This window comes from Protopterus annectens, chromosome 5.part0 (assembly GCF_019279795.1).
Source record: "Protopterus annectens isolate FY-2018-M chromosome 5.part0, PAN1.0, whole genome shotgun sequence".
In the NCBI taxonomy this organism is placed as follows: Eukaryota; Metazoa; Chordata; order Ceratodontiformes; family Protopteridae; genus Protopterus; species Protopterus annectens.
The window spans coordinates 461,151,635-461,173,646 of record NC_056735.1 but is presented as its reverse complement, the minus strand read 5'-3'; the positions used below and the strand labels follow the sequence as shown (position 1 = coordinate 461,173,646).

Here is a 22,012-nt window from a genome sequence, read left to right as displayed (position 1 = left end):
ACAGTGGAAGCCAAAGGTATATAACATTGTGTACTGTTTTACTTCTGATGAACTAAGTAGAATAGCCTTTCTTTTTAGGATTAAGTTGAACTCTCTTATAAACACTGAATTTTTCTGTAACATTGACCAATTTAAGAACAACCTGATAAGGCAAAATGTCTGATTTTGCTTTACTTTCATGCAGTGACGGTATATGCAAAGTATGCTTATGTAGATTCACTTCTGAATGTCGAATTACCAAAACTTTGAATTTCATATGGTTGAGACCATATGATCAAAGTTTCAGAATCTCCACATTCCGAAATAAATCCAAAAAAAAAAAAAAAACTTTCTCAACATTTATGCAGGGGGCAAGTTCCCCCTGTACCCCCCATACCCCCGCTACTTAAATATACCAACTCTGAGATCGCACTACAGCGAGGAAAAGGGAAATCTCCCATTCCGCGCTGTATACAGATCTCCATTCAGTATTTTGAAGTTCTAAAACTTTGATCATATGGTCTTGACCATATGGAATTCGAGGTTTTAGGAATTCTAAATTCTTTTCAAAACAGGTTTATTGTTTTAACATATAAGAGAAATATCATAACAATTTTATACAAGTAATTAAAAATAGGTATTATTATAATATTCAACAAAACAACTAAAGTATTTACAAAGACATCCACTACAATTAGATCAATTAATTAAACTAAAATACTGTGCTATTGAAATTAGAATTTTTTTAACAAATTTTGTAAATTATCCTATACAATATAATATGATGTTTTTCTAGTTGTTCTCATTCTAATTGTGCTTATTTCCATATGGCACATTATATTCATAACATTTTTAAATTCATTGAACGAAGGAGGTGTATCTGAAATCCAATTTCTAGTTATTATTTTCCTGGCCACTGCTAGGATAGACCATAACAAGGGAAGCTTAATCTTTTTAACACATTGAGGTACAGGTGTGTTGAATAATATAAGAGACTTAGAAATAATGAAATTATCTGTAAAAACAGCCTGCAAAAATTCATTAATTGACTTCCAATATTCTTTCAACTTCATACAGTCATAAAACATATGAGCCCAGTCAGCATTAATTTCTACATTACATCTCTTACATAGATTATCTTTATTATTTATTTTATTCATCATCAAAGGTGTATAAAAAGATCTATGTAAAAATTTCCATGTATAAAGTCTCCAGACAATGGAAGATGTAGTTCTATAAGCAGATTCCAATATATATTGTTTATCTTGATGAGTTGGTGGGTCCCCATTAATAGAGGTGAAATAATTCCAGTATGAATCTACACTGTAAAAAGTTTCTTGTCTGATAATTTTATGTATATATGAAAGTTTACCTTTATCAGAAACTTTATGCTGTAAATTTAATATCAAGTAATCAATCAGTTTTGGAATAGATTCTTTAACTGTTATAGACATTAGATCTATTCTATCAATGAGATGTTGTCTAAAGATCTGAACCTCTAACCAGCAAGTTTCTCTTAGATCAAATTCTTCTAGATTTTTAACTTTATTATCAGATATCAGCTGATACCAGTACTTTAGATCATTATCTATAGCTAAATGAGCTCCTTCAGAAGTAGGAATTCTAAATTCTGAAGGGAACCCATTTATGTTCATACACAAGATTTAAAGAAATAGTTGTCTGTACACTATCTGTAATGTCCAATTACATTTTGACAGTGCTCTAAGGATGCAGTAAAAAATATTTATGATTCATCATGATTTGCTTCATTTTTTAGTTTATTTTTATTTTGGGAGGATGGTAGCATGTATGCTTGTTTATGTATATGTATACTAAATGTGTGTGAATATATATATATATATATATATATATATATATATATATATATATATTTATATATATATATATATATATATGTATATATATTTCAATTTTTCTGTGTGTGTGTGTGTGTGTGGTTTTGTGTGTGTGTGTGTGTGTGTGTGTGTGTGTGTGTGTGTGTGTTTGTATGTGTGTTTGCATGTGTGTATGTATGAATGTATGCATGCGTGTGTTTGTGCCCATGAATCTAGGGTAAAGCACATGAAGGACAGGAACATCCTATGCAGCATACAGCATAAATGCAAAAGTCCACATGATGTCTATTTTCCAAATAAAAAACAGAAACAAACTAAAATAAATAACAAGTACGGTGCTCCAAAAAGTCGAGTAAGCAGCAGTAAGAAGAACGCAATTTTATTCAAAATAAATCAGCAAGTGAAAGACACCAAATCACAGGTTTAAAAAGTAACGGAGGTGGCAACAAATGATGTCACTTCCTTAATCGCACCACCAGAAATCTTTGATTTATTTACAAACGCTTAAAGAGCTCAGTAACTGAGGTGCTAAATATTAAAAATAAAAATAAAAATAAAAATAGAAATAAAACAAGAAAAAGGTGAACACCAAACAATTAGCTAATCAACTGTAACACCAAATCTATAGTTTATGTAGCATTCTGTGAATGCTGCCCTGCATTCTATGTTGGCAAAACGGATCGGCGTTTTTGCGACCGTATATACCAACATATTTATGCTATCAATAACCAAAAAAGTGACAATGCCCTCTCTAAACATATTATAAGTAATAGTGGCCATAGTTTCCAATTCATGGCCATTGACAACATCATAGTAGACATTAGAGGGGGGCCTCAATCTTTGATTCTCGAGACTCGGGAACTAGAATGGCAGCTGCAATTAGATGCCTTTTCTTTCCCTGGCCTCAATGACAATTGCAATATTGCTTCTCTCTTAAAATATAGGAGTTACCTCAGGTAACTGTTTCTAGGGTTCATTATCTCTATTATTACTTTTGGGCATCAGGTGTAGACTGTCACATGGTGCCTAGCCATCCATTGACTATTTTATCTAAGTTTTTAAAGGGTTACTTTGTTGAGCATTTTATACTCTTATTATTAATATTGCTACAACAATTAAAATAAAATGTAACTTTAAATTCTTTAATATATAGTGTGTATCTTAGGTGACGTGTTCTTATCATTTATACTTGGTTTTTATACTTGTTATTATGGAGCACGTCTTATTTACACAGACATTTGCCCTTTGATTAGCTAATTGTTTGGTGTTCACCTTTTTCTTGTTTCTGGTGGTGCGATTAAGGAAGTGACATCATTTGTTGCCACCTCCGTTAATTTTTAAACCTGTGATTTGGTGTCTTTCACTTGCTGATGAAGCTTTCAGTTATCTGGAAGTGAAAACGCATTTGTATTTGAATAAAATTGCGTTCTTCTTACTGCTGCTTGATGTCTATTTTCAGTATCAATACGGACTGAGAAGGTGAATCTTATTATCATTTTCACATTTTGTTTTTTAAACAGATTGTCAGAAAAATGACCACAGAGTAAACAGTCTTGTGGGGGCTGAACCTATTGTGACATTGCTTTTTGATCCTTTGATGCTAGCTATTGCAGTCGTTGTGATGCAGAAGTCACCAAGTGTTGGAATTCAGTCCTGCTAATAGGCAACATGTGCTGGATGTAGACAGTCACGAGACAGGTTACGTTTACTCTACGGGTGATGAGTTGATGCAGTAGTACTTTTTCTTAGTATGAGAGGCATCACAGATTGAGATAATCGGTGTATATGCTTGGCTGAAGAATCCATTATCTGTCGGATTATGACCAAATGCCCATAATTCAGAATCTTGCCTAAAAACGAAACTTCAGTGTCTTGTTTTAGTATTTGACCAGGAATAGCCGAACATAAGGTCCAGAAAGAGCATGGTTTATCACTGACTTGACTCATGTATACAAAGGGATCTGCTTCTGAACAACATCACTGGATGCTAGATGCTAAATCAATCAAATACAAACCAAATCTGTATCACTCCTGTGGGCAGAAAAAGCTGTTATCTATTGAAAATCAACCCTTGAACCAGTTGAGGCTCTTTCTTCTAGTTACAATCATGCAGGCTTCAAAGCATGACCCACTCCTCAGAAAGGGTCATGTGGGGAGTTCGACTGGAATGCTTTAGCCGTCAAAGAGCAAAGCACTCATCCTCAGATAAGGATGGAAATGTTCCATGTAGCAAAAGGGCAAAAGTTAAACTGAGCTTTACTTTTTGGTTTGAATATCATACCTCTCAACTACCCAGATTTCCTGAATGTCCAGATATTTACTTCTGCTTCTCATAACATTTGTAGTTTTCTAATAAATCATTGAAATTTGAAGTCACTAAATAATGGCATACATAACAATGCAAAACCTATTAATCTAGCACTTTCTAAGTCTTAAAAAAGAGCAATACTTAAAACTGTTGCTGATTTTGGTCCTATGTCCCCCATTAGCTTTGGTTTTGTCCAGATTTCTTGTGCTAAGAGGTTGAAAGGCACAATGAATATAGAACACTAAAAAGTGTGTCACACTATCCCTATAGCTTTTGGAAGATTATATTTTCTCTAGAAATACATAACTAGCCTCGTGAACAAAAGGTATAGATTCTCCGTCAGCTTACTTTTGTAAGGATGAAGCTGGAAAATCAAAGTAGTATAAGAAGAAATTGCATTGGGCATGTTCACATAGAATTTAGCCAAAGAAAGAATGTCAGGCCTAGAAACTATGTAAATTGAAGTCATAGTTCTAATCCAAATCTTCAGCCAATAGTCTGCCAAGTTCTTGTTGGTTCTTTTGTAGTATTCATTATCTCTCTCTCTTTCTCAAACACACACACACACACACACACACACACACACACACACACACACACACACACACACACACACAGTTTAACTGCTGACTAAGGTACTTAGTAGATGACTTATCATATAGGCAGTGTGCAGAACAGATTATTAGGAAGAGACAGGCTACCCTGGTTTGTTAAGTATTGCTATCTCAAAGGTCAAAGCACTAATTACAAAATGAGAGCTTTAGAAGATGCCATCATTGAATTTATATCCTGAAATCAGTTGCTGAAATTTAAATTTTGTAACATAAGAATAACGTGAATATTTGAAGTGATACAAAGTTGGTTGGTAGTGTAGACCATGTTTTTACTTTTCTTATATGAAAATAAGTTAGTTTTAAACCTGTGATTGGATACCTAATTCTGTAACAATAAACCTTTATTTCTGATATTTTCAAGAGTTGATATGGCATTAATGTTAAATTTATACCCTACAGAAATTATATGTATGGACATGCAAACCAGTTTAACTATCTGTTTTTTATCTATAATAATTAAACTATTAATTCAAGGATTCCACTCTTTCTGAATATGAACATTGAATGAATATGAAAACTAGTAGGTCAAGGAGTAGGCAATCCAAACGAAACCAAATTTCTAAAATGACCAAACATTCATTTTCTGTTATACTTAATAAACTCAGTAAAGATGCTCCTTGTATAAAATAGCACCATAATTAATTCACATGGACTGCTGTTTGACTAATCTTGCTGAATGGATCTTTAGAAAAACACTTGATTCTTTGATTCATTGCCTTCTGTTTGGCAGCCACATGACCTCTTTGAGTGTGGTTTTACTAGGATTTTTTATCACAAAGAGATGTATGTGATTTGATAAGCCTCCATTTTGCTTGAAAGTGCACATGTGATATAGGATTGCTCTTCCTTTTCCAATTTATACAACTTCTGACTTGTATAATTGGAACAAATGTTTCTCTATTAAAACTGACAGTCAGCAACTACTTAACAAATAAGCAGAGGGTATTGCAAGCAGCTACTCTCATTCTTAAACAACTTCATTGCCCACATTAGGATCAGTCATGAAAATTACCTTAAAACAAATCAACCAGGTTCACAGCAGATGAATGAGAATTAGTTTGTTTCCAGACCTTTCTCCCAAACTGTACCAGGCTGATAATACACATAACGATTTTGGTTTGGTTGCACAATAGCTATCAGCATCACTACACAGAAGACATGGTTACATCTGTTTTATTTTTTATTGTGTTGGTCCCATATTCAAATGTGATTACCTCATTCAACAACTGAACATTAACCAGCACAGGCAGTCGATTAAATGAACATTTGGCAAAACATTCCCACATTGCACTTTACAAACAAATGCATATTTTATAAAGTGTAAGGGACTTGAAAAGACATGTGAGCAGCCCTCTTTCTTTTGGCTTTTCCCTGTTAGGGTCACCACAGTGGATCACTGGTCCACTCTTGATTGGCAGTGGATTTTTAAGGTGTCGAGTTGCCAGTCCGATGCCCAGCCTTCACAAAAGGCACATACATGCATCTACCTGCATGTCTTTTAAAGTTCACTTGACCACAGGGAGGACATGCAGACTGCACACAGAAGATGCTCCAGCTGAGGACTGAACAGGAGAAATTTTGTTGTGAGGCTACACCACTAACCACTGCACCACCACGGCTGACATGTGTGCTAGAGTACAGTAATTATAAAAAGAAAACAACAGAAATCAGTATAGGTGCTGTGAGACACAACAGGTAAGGTACTGTAGGGAGAGCAAGAACCATGGCTTTGGTGACATCCTGAAAAGGAAGAATAAGAATAGAAATACTACCAGTTATAAAAGAAGAACTTGGCAGCAAAGAATTAGGAAACATTCAAAAGAACTTCTCCTGCAAAGCAATATGAGATAGCAGTGCTAATATCTGCAAGTGAACAGTATCACATATAGTGCTGAATAAAGTAAGTAAGGAAAGAAAATTAAATTGTTTGAAGTAATAGTGACTGATTGTCAATAACATCCATCCTACTCAGATTTCACTTAGGATATAGAGTAGATTAAGAACGTTTGATAACAAATCTTATGTTTTCATTATGTACTTAGTTATAAATAAGAAAACACAGTTAAGTGTTGTTATTGTTATTATTATTTCTGGCTTTATATTCAGACAGATGAAACTGAATGCATAAACCAGTAAACTTAAAAAAACTCTTTTTTGTTTAAAATAATACTTCTTAAAATCATGTGCTAGGTAATTGAATCAGTCCTGGCATTACATGATACTAGCTTTCATTCTGCATAGCATAAATCTCAACAGGAAAAAAAACATTCTTGCTTATCACCTCCTGAGATAATGACTGTTTGAATTTTGTTGACTGAAACAATGTTTCTATCTGTCAGTTCTACTTTGGTGAGGGTGCTTTGCTGGTTAAAGTTGTCGGATTCCTATCACTATTAAAGCCATTGTACATATAGAATTTTGAATAGTTTTAATCCGAGTTCCACATTTGACAGATATGAAAATGGATATCAAGGCTGTCACCTACAATCAGGAGGTCTCTTTTGTCACTGACCTGATGAAGAATGCTTGTGTCATCTAGTTCTAGGCTTGATCTGACTTTTGTGTAAATGACATTTAGAATTTTTTTCCCTTTTATTATTTTTATTTTTAGCAATTTGTCAAGGAGCTGCGGCAGCTGCAGATAAATGTGGATGTAGCAAATGAGTTGGCTCGCAAGCTTCTACGAGATTACCCTGCCGATGATACCAGAAAAGTAGAACTGATGACAGATAGCATCAATGCCTCCTGGGCAGGTGTTAATAAGCGGTAAGATGTAATAATTGTTCCCCCTTTAGCAAACATTCTTGTTATGTTATATTTCTTTGTTTCATTTTACCATTTTACTCAAGGAATTATGTTTGACATCTTTCCAGAAGCTTATTTCTCATTTTGTCTAACACAAAACTTAAATCAGTTAGATTGTTAAAAATCTGCTATTATCTCCTGGTAGAATGTGATTCATTTAATCCCTGAGTTTAGTCAGGTATAGATGCAGTTGCTGAGTTGTATCATAAGCAAAGTGAAATAGTGTTTAATCTTAATTTGGAGTGTTATTTGGCAGATTACATCATATGTGAAAGTACTCTTGTCCATACATTTTTAGGTACAAAATATACATTTATAGAAAGTTAATTTGAGCCAGAACTCTAAGAATATTTGGATTCACAAAAGTCTTTTATCCTACTTACAATAAATTAATTGCATTAATGAAGCACTGCCTATCTGCACTGTGAGGTCAAGTTTATGTTAATCTTTCAGTTTGAAAGTCAGAAAGATATAATTAAATAGTACTTTTGTGCAGCTTCAACATTAATCTCTAAAATGAGTCAGGCATTTTAAAACAAGTTTAAATTATAGCAATAAGCATGTAAAACCAGAATAGTAAAGATAGTTGCAGTAAAAACTGTAAGTATGGAAATGTTCCTTGTTTCTAAAGTAGACCTATTTAATGCAAAAATTTCCTCTTATAAGGTGGAGAAGATATAAATGTTTGCCTGTAACTGGGGTGGGGGAGCAGAATCTGTTTGTTTTGCAAATATGCAGTATGTGATGTTTTTTGTGTTATTTGGTTGTGTTTTATCTTCTTTGCCCCTTAGTTTAAGAAACATCACACAATTTAAAAGAATTTAAAACCTGAAAATGTTTATTTATTTTGTTTTATTTATTTATTTGGAAATGAAGTGTGTGTGTGTGTGTGTGTGTGTGTGTGTGTGTGTGTGTGTGTGTGTGTGTGTGTGTGTGTACTGGTAGTGTGTACTATAAAGGAGAGAAGAAAAACAGGTTTGGATTGCATAAATTAATTGTAGTTTGTTTATGGAGCTTTTTGAATTAAGTGAATATAGCCCCATTTATCTCCAAAATGACAGTGTTGGATTACCCATTAAATGCTATTGTGTGATAGTATATGTATCACTATAGTGTGTAGTAGGCATTCAAATTCAGGCACAAGCATTGTGAAAAAAATCCTGCTAAATAAGTACTAAATGAGCAGTCAAGGTTAGAGCACCTAAAGGGACTGAAGATGATTTTGACTCATTTTCTTCATAAATCCCATGGGCTCCTAAGCCAGATATGACCCAGGACAATGTAAAATAATCATCATGCATTTTTGCTTGCACTCTGGATTTTCCTTTATCTTTCCACCAAATTTGTATTCAGCTTGCATCCATGTGAGTTCCATAAGGAAAAGATCATTTTTAAGTTAACTTGTGTAGGGTCTTTTTTTTCTTGAGCAGCTGAGGCAAAAATTAGAAATGTTAACATCTACTTTTTGCTTACCTACTATTAATCATTTTAACTATGACATGTGTGGACATGTTTATCTCTTCCAGTGAACTGCCAGACTTGGCATGCATGCTTTTATTCCCATTAGATATGAAAATATATCAGGCATTTGTTTATGCAGTAGAGTGCAGTGTAGTATTGCCTGAAATGTTACAGCCAAAGTATTTATCATATGTTCTAAGTACCTTCTAGGAGTTCTTATAACTTATCAAATTCCCTTAGAACTCTGAGAAAAATGTTTTTAATAAATAATAATGAATTCATATCAAGTAGCAAAAACCAAGACAAATAAACATGTAAAAAATTGTTGCTGAGTGATGCATTACTGTTTATTATTGTTCATTATTTCTACAGCGTGCCAAAATGTTTAATTTTGTTTTCTGTAGTTTATTACTGTTAAAAATGCTTACAGAAATGTGCATAGGCATTTTTAATGTGTTCATGCTCAGAAGAAAGAAGTAGCTTGTATATTGTTACTGCATATTGTCTCACAGCAAGCTTTACAATGAATATTTGAATTCTCTTGCTATTATTATTGTTTCCTGTCACAGAGGACTTTCACCTAGGATTACCAAATAGATGAATTTCCGTTTTAGGAAGTATGCTAAATCAATGTACTGCTCTCCATTTCTGCATGCCTCTGCTGAATTGCAAATGTAAATGTATTTCCTGCAGTGTAATTCTGCAATAATTGAAAGAAGCAGCCCAGAGTCTAGCACTGTCAGAGTGATTTCACTCTAAAGATATGATAATGATTATTGTGTCAAATGCAATAATGGATACAGGCCTTTAACTGGTCCTTGTAAATCTAGCCTCTAGTGTAATAATGAAACTCCAGTTACGAAAACGTCACAAGTATTACCACAGACAGATACTCTAAATGTGTCACTTTTAGTTGGTCAGTATAAAGTAAGATAAGTACTACATCCTAGATGAAATTAAATACATGAGACGCATTTTTACATAGAAAATGTGATCAGTTTATTTTGTTATCAACAGAAGGTAGTACTTATTCATCTATCTAGCTATCTACCATTTCTTTGATATTATATTTGCCTTAACAGAAATAATAGGCTTAATTCCTGCTTAGATGTAAAATATCTTGCTAATCAAGTATAATAAATATAATACTTTACTTGCTGGGATAACATAATTTGAAAAAGACAGTATGGGATATGAGATAAGCTACTTTATAGCCGTATTACCAGTCACATTTATCTCTCCTAGATGAAGTTTTACCAGGAAAGACAAAGCTGTTGCACTACACCTAATGTGCAGGTTCTGTATAAGTTTTTTTTTTGGCCAAAATGTGTTGAAAAGGCTACCCATGCCATCTAAGATAAAAAAAATGGTCTAGCACATGACAGTGCTATATTTGAAAACTATTTCCCTGCCACAGTTTGTTAGTAGCACCGTTGCCATACCAACTGCCTGGTACAGTTGAATTCGTTCACTTTTAGTCTGAGGTCATATTATTTCTGGGTCATCTCCTGCAAGAGATAATAATGGTGTAAAAGGTGAGTTAAAGCTTAAGTATAAAATGGTATTGCACAACAAATTTGTTCCACATTTAGGAAGGTAATCAAAACAATTTTAACTCAAATTTTAGCTCTGTCCCTCTTAATCCCTCCTGAAACTGCTGACGTTTGGAAAAAAGGGTGGTGCAGTACTCTTAATAAATAATGCCAATAATGAAAGTTATAAATTTCTTTTAATTATGAAAAAAGCACATCAGTTGCATTTACCTATTCTCTCGTTGTCTCACATTAATAGTACTAATATTTGATAAGGCTCCCTGATCCCTGATTCTGTTGTGCTTTGTTTTGCGTTATTGGTGGATGTCACAGTCTCTTATGTGGTGGCTATACCTTTCATGTGCTTAGTTAAGCAAGTGGGGCAAGCTTTAACAAATGGCGGGAAAAAGGCATTATTAGGAACAGATGTTATATTTCAAATGATCTTTTGTGCAAATATGGCATTCAAGAGTTATATTGGATATGCTCTAAGTTTGTAGTTGCTTTTTATGGTGTGGAAGACTTTGTCCCAGAGCCATGTCACTTATGACATGTGCTTGTTTTAAATCTGACCCACTCATCACACACATTTTGTGGTGAGAAGCAGATTAACATTCTTGTCCATGACCTCAGATCCAGCCTTGGTTTTGTGGCTGTGCAAAGTGGGTGAGTTGTTACTAAATTTAAAAAGAATAAAAAACATAAAGAAATAAAAAATGCAGAAGTATGTTGGCTTTTGACTGGCTGGTTGGGAGTTATTGTGGTAGGTGGGAGTGTTTGACTCACGGATGCAGGGTGTAGGGTTTGATTTTTTTTGTTCGGTAGGTATGGTTGCATTGTTGGTTTCCTTCCAGTGGTTTTATGTATCAGGCAGTTCCTTTTGGTCTCATATGGGACTGATGATGGAAAAAAGAGAAAGTTTTAGTTGAATTGTGTGTACTGTTTTGGCTTCTTCAATATGTCATGTTGGAAATTATGTTATTTTACTAGTTAATGCATTTCGTATTTTAATTCTAGTTTTAAGCATGAAACCATATTTGCAGCAGATGCAAGCTACAGATGTGAGCAGAGACTGAAAGACTGAGAAAAACTGTCAGCAACCAAATTAGTCATAATGCTATGATGCAAAGGAAACTAAGTAATTTCACATAAGTTTGATTTTTAGTTTACTTTACTTGAAGAAATACTAAAAGACACATATAAAGTGGTTAACATTTATCTTTTACCTGGTATATGTTTAATCTACAGTCATTATAACATTTTATTTTAAATTCAAGTGTATCTTAACACAAAGCAGTTGAGGTCATTCTCAGCCTACTGACAGAATACAGAGAATTCAATTAGCAAATTGTCAAACTTGTCAACTGTGATGAGACAGGAAAACATCAGGAAGAATGAAGGAGAGTTCTATTAAGAACACAAGTTAAGTTTAAATAGAAAATAGAAACAATTCCTGAAACACACCATGCAGAACCACACCAAGCCATTTAAATGTTATATTCCTCATCTTCACAAAGATGTCCTGCTTTTCCCTTTATAAATCAATCTGTGACAGATTATGAAAGCCTGAGCTCTCTCTTTGTTGCAGTAGTTGTCACAATCTCCATCTTCTAACTACAGACATGCACAGGTTTATACTCATGGTGGGGGGGAGAGAATGGGTATTTGGACCCACCGATATATTTGGGCCAGTGTGGGAGTGGGACTTTGGCATGCTTATCAAAGTTTACTTTGTTGAGAGTTTATAATTCTGAGGATTCTGGAAAGCCCTCAGCAACAGTACATCATTTTTTTTGTCAGCATTTGAAGCTCTATGATCAGGTGCTTTGTAGTTACATCATAGCTGTCATGAGTTCATGTTCTGGGCCAATGTAATGTATTAGCAGATTGCCTGTCTTGTTTACAGATCAAGAAGTTCAGGGAACTGGTTCCAGTGCTGTGCAAAGATCACACTCCTCTTCCAGATTCCATTTGATTGACTGGCAAAAAGTAGCAGCCTGCATGATTTCAAAGTCATGGGCAATTAGCACCAAGGGGTCTTACGGTTCCTCTATTGTGGCCTTTTTGCAATTTGTTAAGGAACTACCTATGCGTAGCAGGACTTGGACCCCCTTTCTTATTTGCCATTTTTTGATTTCCAGGTGCTGTCAGAATGAAGCTGTTAAGACAATTCAAATCCACTTGGTGGCCCTCAGTGTTTGTGCTAGGATATTGACTCTCCCAGATTTCACCAAAGATCGGCGAGTGGTTAGATTTGTCAGTGGTTGGGTATGACCTTGGGGAGGGTCACTGATGGTTGTAGGCCTATTGAGCAAAACATGCTGTAGATCATTATTCTAGGTATTCATGCAATCATGCCCTGTGCCTTGCTTTATGCCTCCTATGTCACTCTTGCTACTTGGATGTAGAGTTGGGAAACTCCTGCCTACCCTTGATCAACCACCTTTCGCACCCTGATGATTTGTCAGTCGATGACTTCATCAACAAAGTGCAATCAAAAGTCCACTTTTCCTCCCAGGAGCAAGCTACTGAGATTATTATGAGGTAGTCTGGCCTTTGGCTCTGCAAGCCTAACATTCAAGCAGCATTTTTGGATGCTTTCTATTAGGTGGGAGAACTGGCCTCTATTAGGATTTCAGTTCAATGCTAAAGTCTTTTTTGATACAACAGTGTCCTTGGGATGCTTGGTAGCATGTGCTATCTTTGAAGTGTTCAGTTCGGCCTTACATTGGTATTGGCAGCATACAACTCCTTGGTAATCTGAGGTTCATTGCTTAGATAATTTCTTGAAAGTGTAGGAGGACAAAGAGGGCGCCATGGAAGGGATTGTGATATTCATCTGCATGCGCATTACTTTGGTAGTTGTTTTGGTGGAGGATAATTCTAAAGGACTGAGTCAGGTGCTGATGTTCCTAGGCTTAGCAGTGGATGTTCTTGTGAGGTCCTTCAAACTCCTCACACTCAAGCTGAACGAGCTCAGACTCATAATATTGAGATTTACTAGCATAAGAGATGCCATGCAGCTTCATGGTTTATTGAATTTCGCATGCAGGGCCATTGCACCAGACGGGAATTTTCTGTGGTCCATTTCTAACTTGCTGAAAGGTAATATGCCCAAACATTATAGGGTACACCTTACAGACAGAGTCAAGGATGACCTCTACTATGGTTCACATTTTATACCATTTTAATGGAGTAGCCCTGTGTCAGCTGCCTTGGGCATCATACAGCGAGATTGGCCTATTCACACATACAACTGGGGATTGGGTATGGGCAGTTATTTTCAAGGACGTTGGTTTACTGCTAAACGGCCTGAGGGTTTGTCTGCTGAAAGAAAAAAGAATATTACTTCCTGGAGATACTGCTTATATGGGTTACTACCTTAGTTTGGCAGGAATAGTTGCATAACAGCAGGATTTCTTTTTGTTCAGACAATCTTGCAGTCATTCACACCCGGAACAAACACTCTTCCAAGTCAAAGTGAATTAACTCTGTTATTAGGTTGCTAGTTTTGTTGAGGTTGCAAATTAACCTAACTTTTTCAAGCATTCACTTACCAGGTACTGAGAATGCAATAGCAGATAGCCTACCTCATTTAAAGTTGACAAATTTTCATTTGCTGGCAAGGGATGTGGAACTTACAGGAATCTCCATCCCTGCGGACGTCTGGTAAATAGGAGAAGGATAGCTGGATTGCTTGTAGCAAAGTCCTTGCTCAGAGTACCAGAAAGGTTTACCCATCATCAGTTCAGACACTCAAAAAAGTTTTTATAGATCAGTCTCCCAGGTGTATAGATATTGAGATCATGTTATATAGATGATACAAAGGTGATTTCCTGCTTGCCCTCCACATACATTTGGCAGTCCTAGGTTGGTTAGCAAATTTCTTGGAGCTTAAAGATTACTATGGCTACTGGGTAACAAGCAGGATCCTTAAAGGTTGAGAAAATGCAAAATGAGTTATGAAGGACCTTAGGAAACCAATTGGGCACAATCTCCTTCTCATTATTGTCAAATATATTGTTCTTTCTGTGGTAGATTTTTACAGTTTTATCAGCAGGCCAACCTTGTTCACGTGTCCTTATGCTGGCGCTCTTACTAGTGAGTTGTTAAATATGTTATGTTGAGAGAACATGGTAATTCACAGTGACTTTCTATTGATTTGGGTGGGGAAATCCAAACTGGACCAGGCAAGTAAAGGACAACAACCCCATCTGGATAGTTGTAACCTTTAGTTACTTGTCCAGTCCATTGGTTTACCTTTTTAAAAAAGATCACCCCTAGAAGTAAGCATACAAGCCCTGTGTTCACGTCATTGTCTGATCAAATGCTAACACAATATTAGCTAAATCTCTTTCCTGTCAAGGTATAGATCCTCATGGGTATTCTTATCACTTTTTTAGGATATGGAGAGCATCTGATTTAGGAAGGACTTTGGACGGTCATTCCACCAAGGTACTGAAAAAATGAGAAGATGATTGTCTGATGCCTTTTTATTCTATATTAGACAATAACATCACAATTTTGTGTGCAGAGAATAAACTTGTTTGGATCTTGGGGCACTCTTTTGTCATTAAAACAGCCCTTCAAGCCTCGTCTCATCTGGTGGAACACATCAGCTCATTAAAATATAGGGACTGGACAATCCGGTGATTTGGTTGGCTGGGAATGTCCTGGTTCCATTTTTGTGAGGTTTGGGACCAGCTGGTAGCATTTAGAAGATTACCTAAAGTTTTCGTTATTCACCTTTGGGGGGAGTGATTTGACTTTAACCCCCCCCCTAAAGAAATTCTTTTGACCAGAATCCTTTCAGATTTTTACAGCCTTCAGTCCCTGTGCCCTCACTTAGTTATGTTTTGGTCTTCAGTTGTGTCACATCTGCAGTGGAGAGGAGCTAGAAATAGCAGTGCTACTAAATTTCCAGACACTTCATTAACTGCAGAGTCTCTTGGGTGGCCAGTCATAGCAGGTTTCAAATGATTAATCACAATGATCTGGACAAGCTGGACATAGACTTTTCAGTTAAGATAGAGTGCACTTGAACATCCTGGGTTTTGACTTGTTCAACTTGGACATTACATCAGGTGAGAGGTCATTTTTTGGGGTGGACAGCATGGATCCATGCCACTTTGGTGGCTGCCTTTTGCTCCCCCCATTGCCTCCCCCAGTTGTCTTTCAGTGGCCTCTTCATTCTGGGTGAGTTGATTGCGATATTAAGTCTTGGCTATGGCAAGTTGTGATTGGGCTGGAAGGCAAGACATAAAGGCTTTATAAGCATGTTCAAGGCAGCTTGGGTTATGAACCTAGACCTTCATCTTTAGAAAGAACAGGCTTGATTACACCAGTAGGCACAAGGATATGGTTTAATGCCTGTATTATGATTTGGCTGACATGTTATTTTATTGTGGCATCAGTGCTGTTGTCTATTTTAATCATTAAAATGGTCACAACACCATTTTTGGCATCTTCATTAACTAAGCGTAGAGGACAGTGAACACTTATCTCTAAGACTGATTGTCCATTTGCTGATACTACAGGCTGGATTAAAGGCTTATTTCTGCTACTTAAATGTGAGTCACTTGTGTGACATCACAGTTACTAGTCAGCACCTCAGAGGTTCCCTTTGCACTCTCCCTTAATTCAGTTTTCTGAGCGTGGCTGCCTCTCACCCCCCCCTTGCCCCCCCCCATTTGTGTTTCAGCAGCCTCTTCATTCGGGGGGGGGGGGCTGGTTGTGGTATTAAGCCTTGACCATGGAAAACTGTTATTAGGCTGAGAGACAAGCCACAAGGGATTTATAAGCAGGTCTGAGGCAGCCTGGGTTTCACACCTGGACCTTAAACTTTATCCGGAACAGGGTTGGTTACGCCATCTGGCACAGGGATATGGCTTAATGTCTGTGTTATGAGTTTGTTGACAAGTTATTTTGTTGTGGTATCAGTATTGTTATCTATTTTAATCAATAAAATGGTCACAGTGTCATTTTGTTGTCAACATTGACTCAGTGTTGAGGACAATGAATGGTGATGCATGTCACAGCAAAACAATGGAGAAAGCAGTTAAATTTAAACATAGATAACAGCAGAGTTTTCATTGTGTTTTTTTTTTTTTTCAAATTACCTAAACCTATCAAAAGGCATGTTCTAAGTTTTATAATACCCATACCCAATCACTGTAGCTAACACTAGGCTATAGCACCTCTCTTCGACCTTTTCATTTTCCTGGTTTTCCAATAAGCACCAAAACAGAGATTAAACTATCTTTTTTCCTTGGAAAGCATAGATTCACACTATGCTAAGTGTGTAGTTCATCTCTAAATAAAAATGCTGTTCACTATTGTCACCAAATATCATTGTCTCATCAGCAGTAAGCCTAAGGCCTTTAACTTGTGCCATAGAATTGTTGCTAGCTGTGAAAACAAGTATGTCTCCTAAAGAAGAGGCAACTCAAGCCTGATCAGTAAAGCTGCAGCAGAGTGCTGCAGTTTCAGATAAAGGAACTAAGAATTTTTTTGTAAAGGGCAAAGCTTCCTGTCATAGATATCCTGTCTGGGTGAAGGCAAATATTCTGGTTAGACAGAAAAAACAGACATGTAGTTGTTTTTCAGTGTTAACATAGCACAGATAGGAATCAAAATCAGAACAAGCAAGCCTAACTTTGAATTTATATAACTATGGAGTTTTACTTTCAAGAAAAATTGGGTTAGTATCATGGTTTGCCAGATTGTGGAATCTCCACTCTTAAAATGTGCCTATTGTGATTCATCATCATCATCAGCCCCCTTTTTCTCATTTTTCTACATGAGGTCGGGGTATCGTGTTAACTGTCGCCAAGTCTCTCGATTCGGTGCCACACCCCTGCCTTCTTCAGCACTCATGCCTGACTGTCGCAGATCTTCTTTCACACAATACATCCACCTCTTTGCTGGATGTCCTTGCTTCCTCTTACCTTCTTCCTGTCTGTCCCAAATCTTCCTCACCAGATTGTCTTCTGCTTTTCTGCACATGTGTCCAAACCACCGTAATCTATTCTCTTTGATCTTTTCTGCAATTGGAGCTACTTTGGCTTCTGCTCTTATGTCCTCATTTCTTTGTCTGTCCCACAGTGTGCATCCTACCAGTCAGGCACTTAATTTCCATCATGTCTAGCTTCTTCAACTATTCTGCTTTTACTGCCCAGGTTTCTGTACCATACAATAGTATCGGTCGCACCACTGTCTTGTACACCTTACTTTTCAGCTTCTTTGGCATTCTTCTGTCATAGACTACACCTGGCACTCTATGCCAGTTGGCTGCAACCCCTCTGATTCTAGCTTTGACCTCTTCATTTAGACTTCCCTTCTCCTCAACCACCTCTCCCAGATACTTGAAGCTGTTTACATGTTCTGCATTCTTCCCTTTGATCTCTATTCTCAGCTTCTTCTGATTTCCCCAGTTTGCTGCCATTACCACTGTCATATCTGTGCATAGTTTCATCACATGTGCCTTCAGTTTTCCATTCCATTCTCCTGTCCTTTGCTGAAGTTCTAGCTCAGAGTCTGCCTGTAATGCCACATTGTCTGCATACAGCAACTTTGTTTATCTGTCCCCTCCAACCTGTTTGCTAATGTAATCCATCACCACTATAAACAACAGTGGGCTCAGAGCTGAACCCTGGTGCAACACCCACTCCCACTGGAAACCCCCTCTGTGAGGCAAAACACTGTTCGTACTTGAGTCATTGGGTCCTTGTACATAGCCTACACTAATTCTACCAATGTTTCTGGGACTTCAAACCACCGTTGTACTGCCCAGCTTTCTTGGGACCTTGTCATATGCTTTCTCCAAGTCTAGGAATGCCCATTTGGACTGTCTCCTCATCTCTAGCTTCTTCTCCAGTATTTGTTTCACTGCAAACACGGGGTCAGTTGTGCTCCATCCTGATCTAAATCCAAACTGCTCATTTCCCATCTTACATTCTACTACTCTGCATATCCGTTTGTCCAGAAATGTCATGCAATGTGATAGGAGGTTGATGCCTCTATACTGCCCACAGTTAAGGATGTCCCCTTTCTTCTTGTACACTGGCATGAGTATACTTATTCTCCAGTCATCTGGGATACACCTCTCTCCACACTTTGATTAGTACCCTCAGGAGTCATTTTTCCCCTATCTCGCCATCATCTTAATCATATCTGCTGTGACCTCATCTGAGCCTGCTGCTTTCCCTTGACTTCATTTTCCTTAGTGCTGTTCTTACTTCTTCTAGGATGGGCTCCTCTTCTTCTCTCATTGTAGGCTGTTTCTGGGGCAGTACAGCTTTTGTGGGGTTTTCTTCATTCAGAAGCTGCTGTAAATACTCCTTCCATCTGTCTTTGATGCTCTGTGGATTGGTGAGCAGGTTGTTGCTGGCATCCCGTATGAAGGGTGTCTGACTATTTTCTTTATCTTTCTGTCTTTGCCTTGCAACCTGATATAGTTTCTTTGTGCTCCTTACTGAGTCACTTTCCAGAAGTTGGAAAAGTGCCCTTGATGCCCTATCCTTTGCTATTGCAACTTCTTTCTTAGCTTCCTGTTGTGATTATTTTTGAATGTTAATTAATTTACTACTCATCAATTTTGCAGGTATTGTAATTGTAGTTGACTGCAAAAATGGGTAATTGTGGTAGCATTTTCTGTATTTTTAAGTCATTCATATTTTTGCTGCTAGACACTAAACCAGACTTTCCATTTATATTAATATTTTTGAAGTGGTGTAGATATAGTTGGAAAAACCTTGAAATAGGACAGTAGTGACTATATCAACCTTGGCAGAGGCTTGTGAATATAGGAAAATGTATTATTTTTTCAGTCACTGTTAAAACAATAATTGGTGGTTCTTGCTTGCTTCTAATAGTCACAAGTTTAACTACATCACTGTAGTTATTTTAGTAGTTTTATATGGATTGATAGGGCTAGTATGTGTCTGAGTAAAACAAATTAAAATATATTACTGTGGCAATTGTTATTACTTATTTCTGTTTGATCACAGTCAGACATCTGAGGTATACATAGTTGGTGATATGGCTGTAACTAGAGTGCATGGTGGAAATCTGTTGGAGGATGAGGCTAAATCCAGATGTTATTTAATAGTTAAATCTCTATTGATTTGTAACTGCCTAGCACCCGGCTGACATATTCTAACTCCTTTCTCCTACCCACTATCCAACCTCTTTAAAACTCCCAGAGATGCACTATGTATTATCACATGTTACTTGTAACTGCCTAGCACCTGGCTGACATATTCTAACTCCTTTCCCATACCCACTATCCAACCTCTTTAAAACATCCACAGATGCACTATATATGATCACACTTTACTTACCAGCTCACTGCCACCTAGTCCACACAGCCCCATCTATACCCACTAACTCTCTCCTAGACTAAGTTGAAAAGCTTTCCCTTAAAATGTCAATGAACCTCATATGAACTTGTCTATATTCTCCTCCTTTGACAAACTGGCTAGCATTTTTAGTTTTTCCTTTCTTGTCTAATCTTCAGTACAGCTTCAAGATTATCTCTGCTAGACATACTGTGTGAACAACCATCATATGTCACTACCTGCTATACTTTTTATTGTATGTCTAAACCACTCTGCTTATGTAAATATTTTATGCAATCATATGTTATTATCTGCTATATATTTATAACTGAATGTGTAAACCACAATGCTCATGTAAATGTCTTATGTATAGTATGTTAGCAGTTGTTCTGCAGCTTTTCTTCCCGGGCCTCTGCTGAAAACAGACAGCTCTGTCCAGTCAGACCTCCCCAGTAAACAAATGTAAAATAAATAAATACATAAATAAATAAATAAATCTGTTTGAGAGCTGCAGGTTGAAATACATTTCTGTAATCCCTAGTTCATATAGTTGCTTATGTTCAGACTTTATAGGTATAACCATCAAAAAGACTTGAAACCTGCTATTATTCCTTGGCACGACTTTAACCAATTAGTAAATGTGGAGAGCCATTCTCTCACATATAAAGTGCCTCACACAGCAATGACTCCATAACTTGTAATGTTGTAAGGTCAATATTCAACATCTGAAACTTGCAAATACTTCTAAAAAACATTCTTGCAAGAGGAATCCATCCCCTATTCACCCTCAATATCAGGATTTTTGCCCTCAACAGTCCTGCTACTTATAGCTGTATATTAATTAACTCTGACATTGCTTTACTTGAACTATGCAGAAAGCTTTAAAGATACCCCGTTTTTTGGACTGTGTTAGGCAAGACTAGCACTTTCAGTTACAATATTCTAAGGACTGCAGTTTTAGTCCCTTGATGGGTACTTGTACTAAATGGATGCATGTTGAATAATGGAAGTGTACAACCCACACCAAACATTGTCAGGTCTGATATGTGGCCCTGCAAGCTATAGAGCTTTGAAATTATTTTTCTAGTTGCATGCTGCCTTCCTCTAAATTACGTCTCAAGTCATGAGAACATCATCAGTAGTCGATCTCAAGGAAGGCCAAGCAAGCAAGAACATTTTAACACACTATAACTTTTAGGTATTGATTTTATGATGGCATCAGGATAAGTAAAGAAAAGTAATCAATAAGTATACATATGTGATTGAAATTCAGTGGTAAAAATAAGCTATTGTGTGTGTGTGTGTGTGTGTGTGTGTGTGTGTGTGTGTGTGTGTGTGTGTGTGTGTGTATTGTTAGGAGATGAAAGTTTAGTCTATATTTATAAACTAAACAAATGGCAATCAACAACTAACTACTCATTAAAAATTTCTGAAACCTTGTATAGTACAAACCATGCTCACTTGTATGGGACATTTTGTTATAGTTCTGAACACTGTAAAATAAGTGTAACAGACTGAAAAATGTACGTTTTCAATGCATATTCCCCTTTCTTCAGATGGCAGAGATATAAAACTGAGTTGTAAATAAGGTGATATGGGACAAAGCACTATCCTTGTGGTTTGTAGAAGGGGAAAAACTCTATGCTTGTGATGTGTAGTAGGGCTTGCCCTCAAATACAAATGAAGCTGGCATTCTATTTCATATTTATACTGAATGAAATTCAAATTCCTGTTGTTCACTGATCTATTAGAGAAACTTTGTGTGGGGAGCCTGGTACTATTTTTCTTATATTTATGGGAGGCCCAAAATCTCTTCTGTAGCACGATGAATGGTTCCAGAGACCTGTGTTGTAAATAAGTAAGCTAATCTCTCAAAATGACCCCTGAAAACAGATGTTTTTGCGCAATAAGTCTTACCTTGTTTACAAATACAAAAAAAATGTCAGTTAAATAAATGCAAATGTCAGCCTTAGTCTTCCAAAATAAGGTTTAAATTGCAGTACATGTTTAACTGACTACATATACAATGTCTGCAGAACATTTAACAGTATGTGAAAGTTTCAGAATACCAGTCACAAAGGCCTTTCATAGATTTATCTAATACCACGTCAATATATTT

At 36.6% G+C, this 22,012-nt stretch overlaps 1 protein-coding gene across 9 annotated transcripts in view; it reads left to right on the top strand.

Moving 5' to 3' along the window:
* DMD (dystrophin) overlaps positions 1-22,012 on the top strand; it is a 9,298,038-nt gene that overhangs the window by 6,598,940 nt on the left and 2,677,086 nt on the right. For all 9 annotated transcript variants that reach the window (XM_044072398.1, XM_044072396.1, XM_044072400.1 and 6 more), the window contains one exon: positions 7,369-7,523. In XM_044072398.1, coding sequence (XP_043928333.1) covers positions 7,369-7,523 — 155 coding nt within the window. The remainder of the gene's footprint in view (positions 1-7,368; positions 7,524-22,012) is intronic.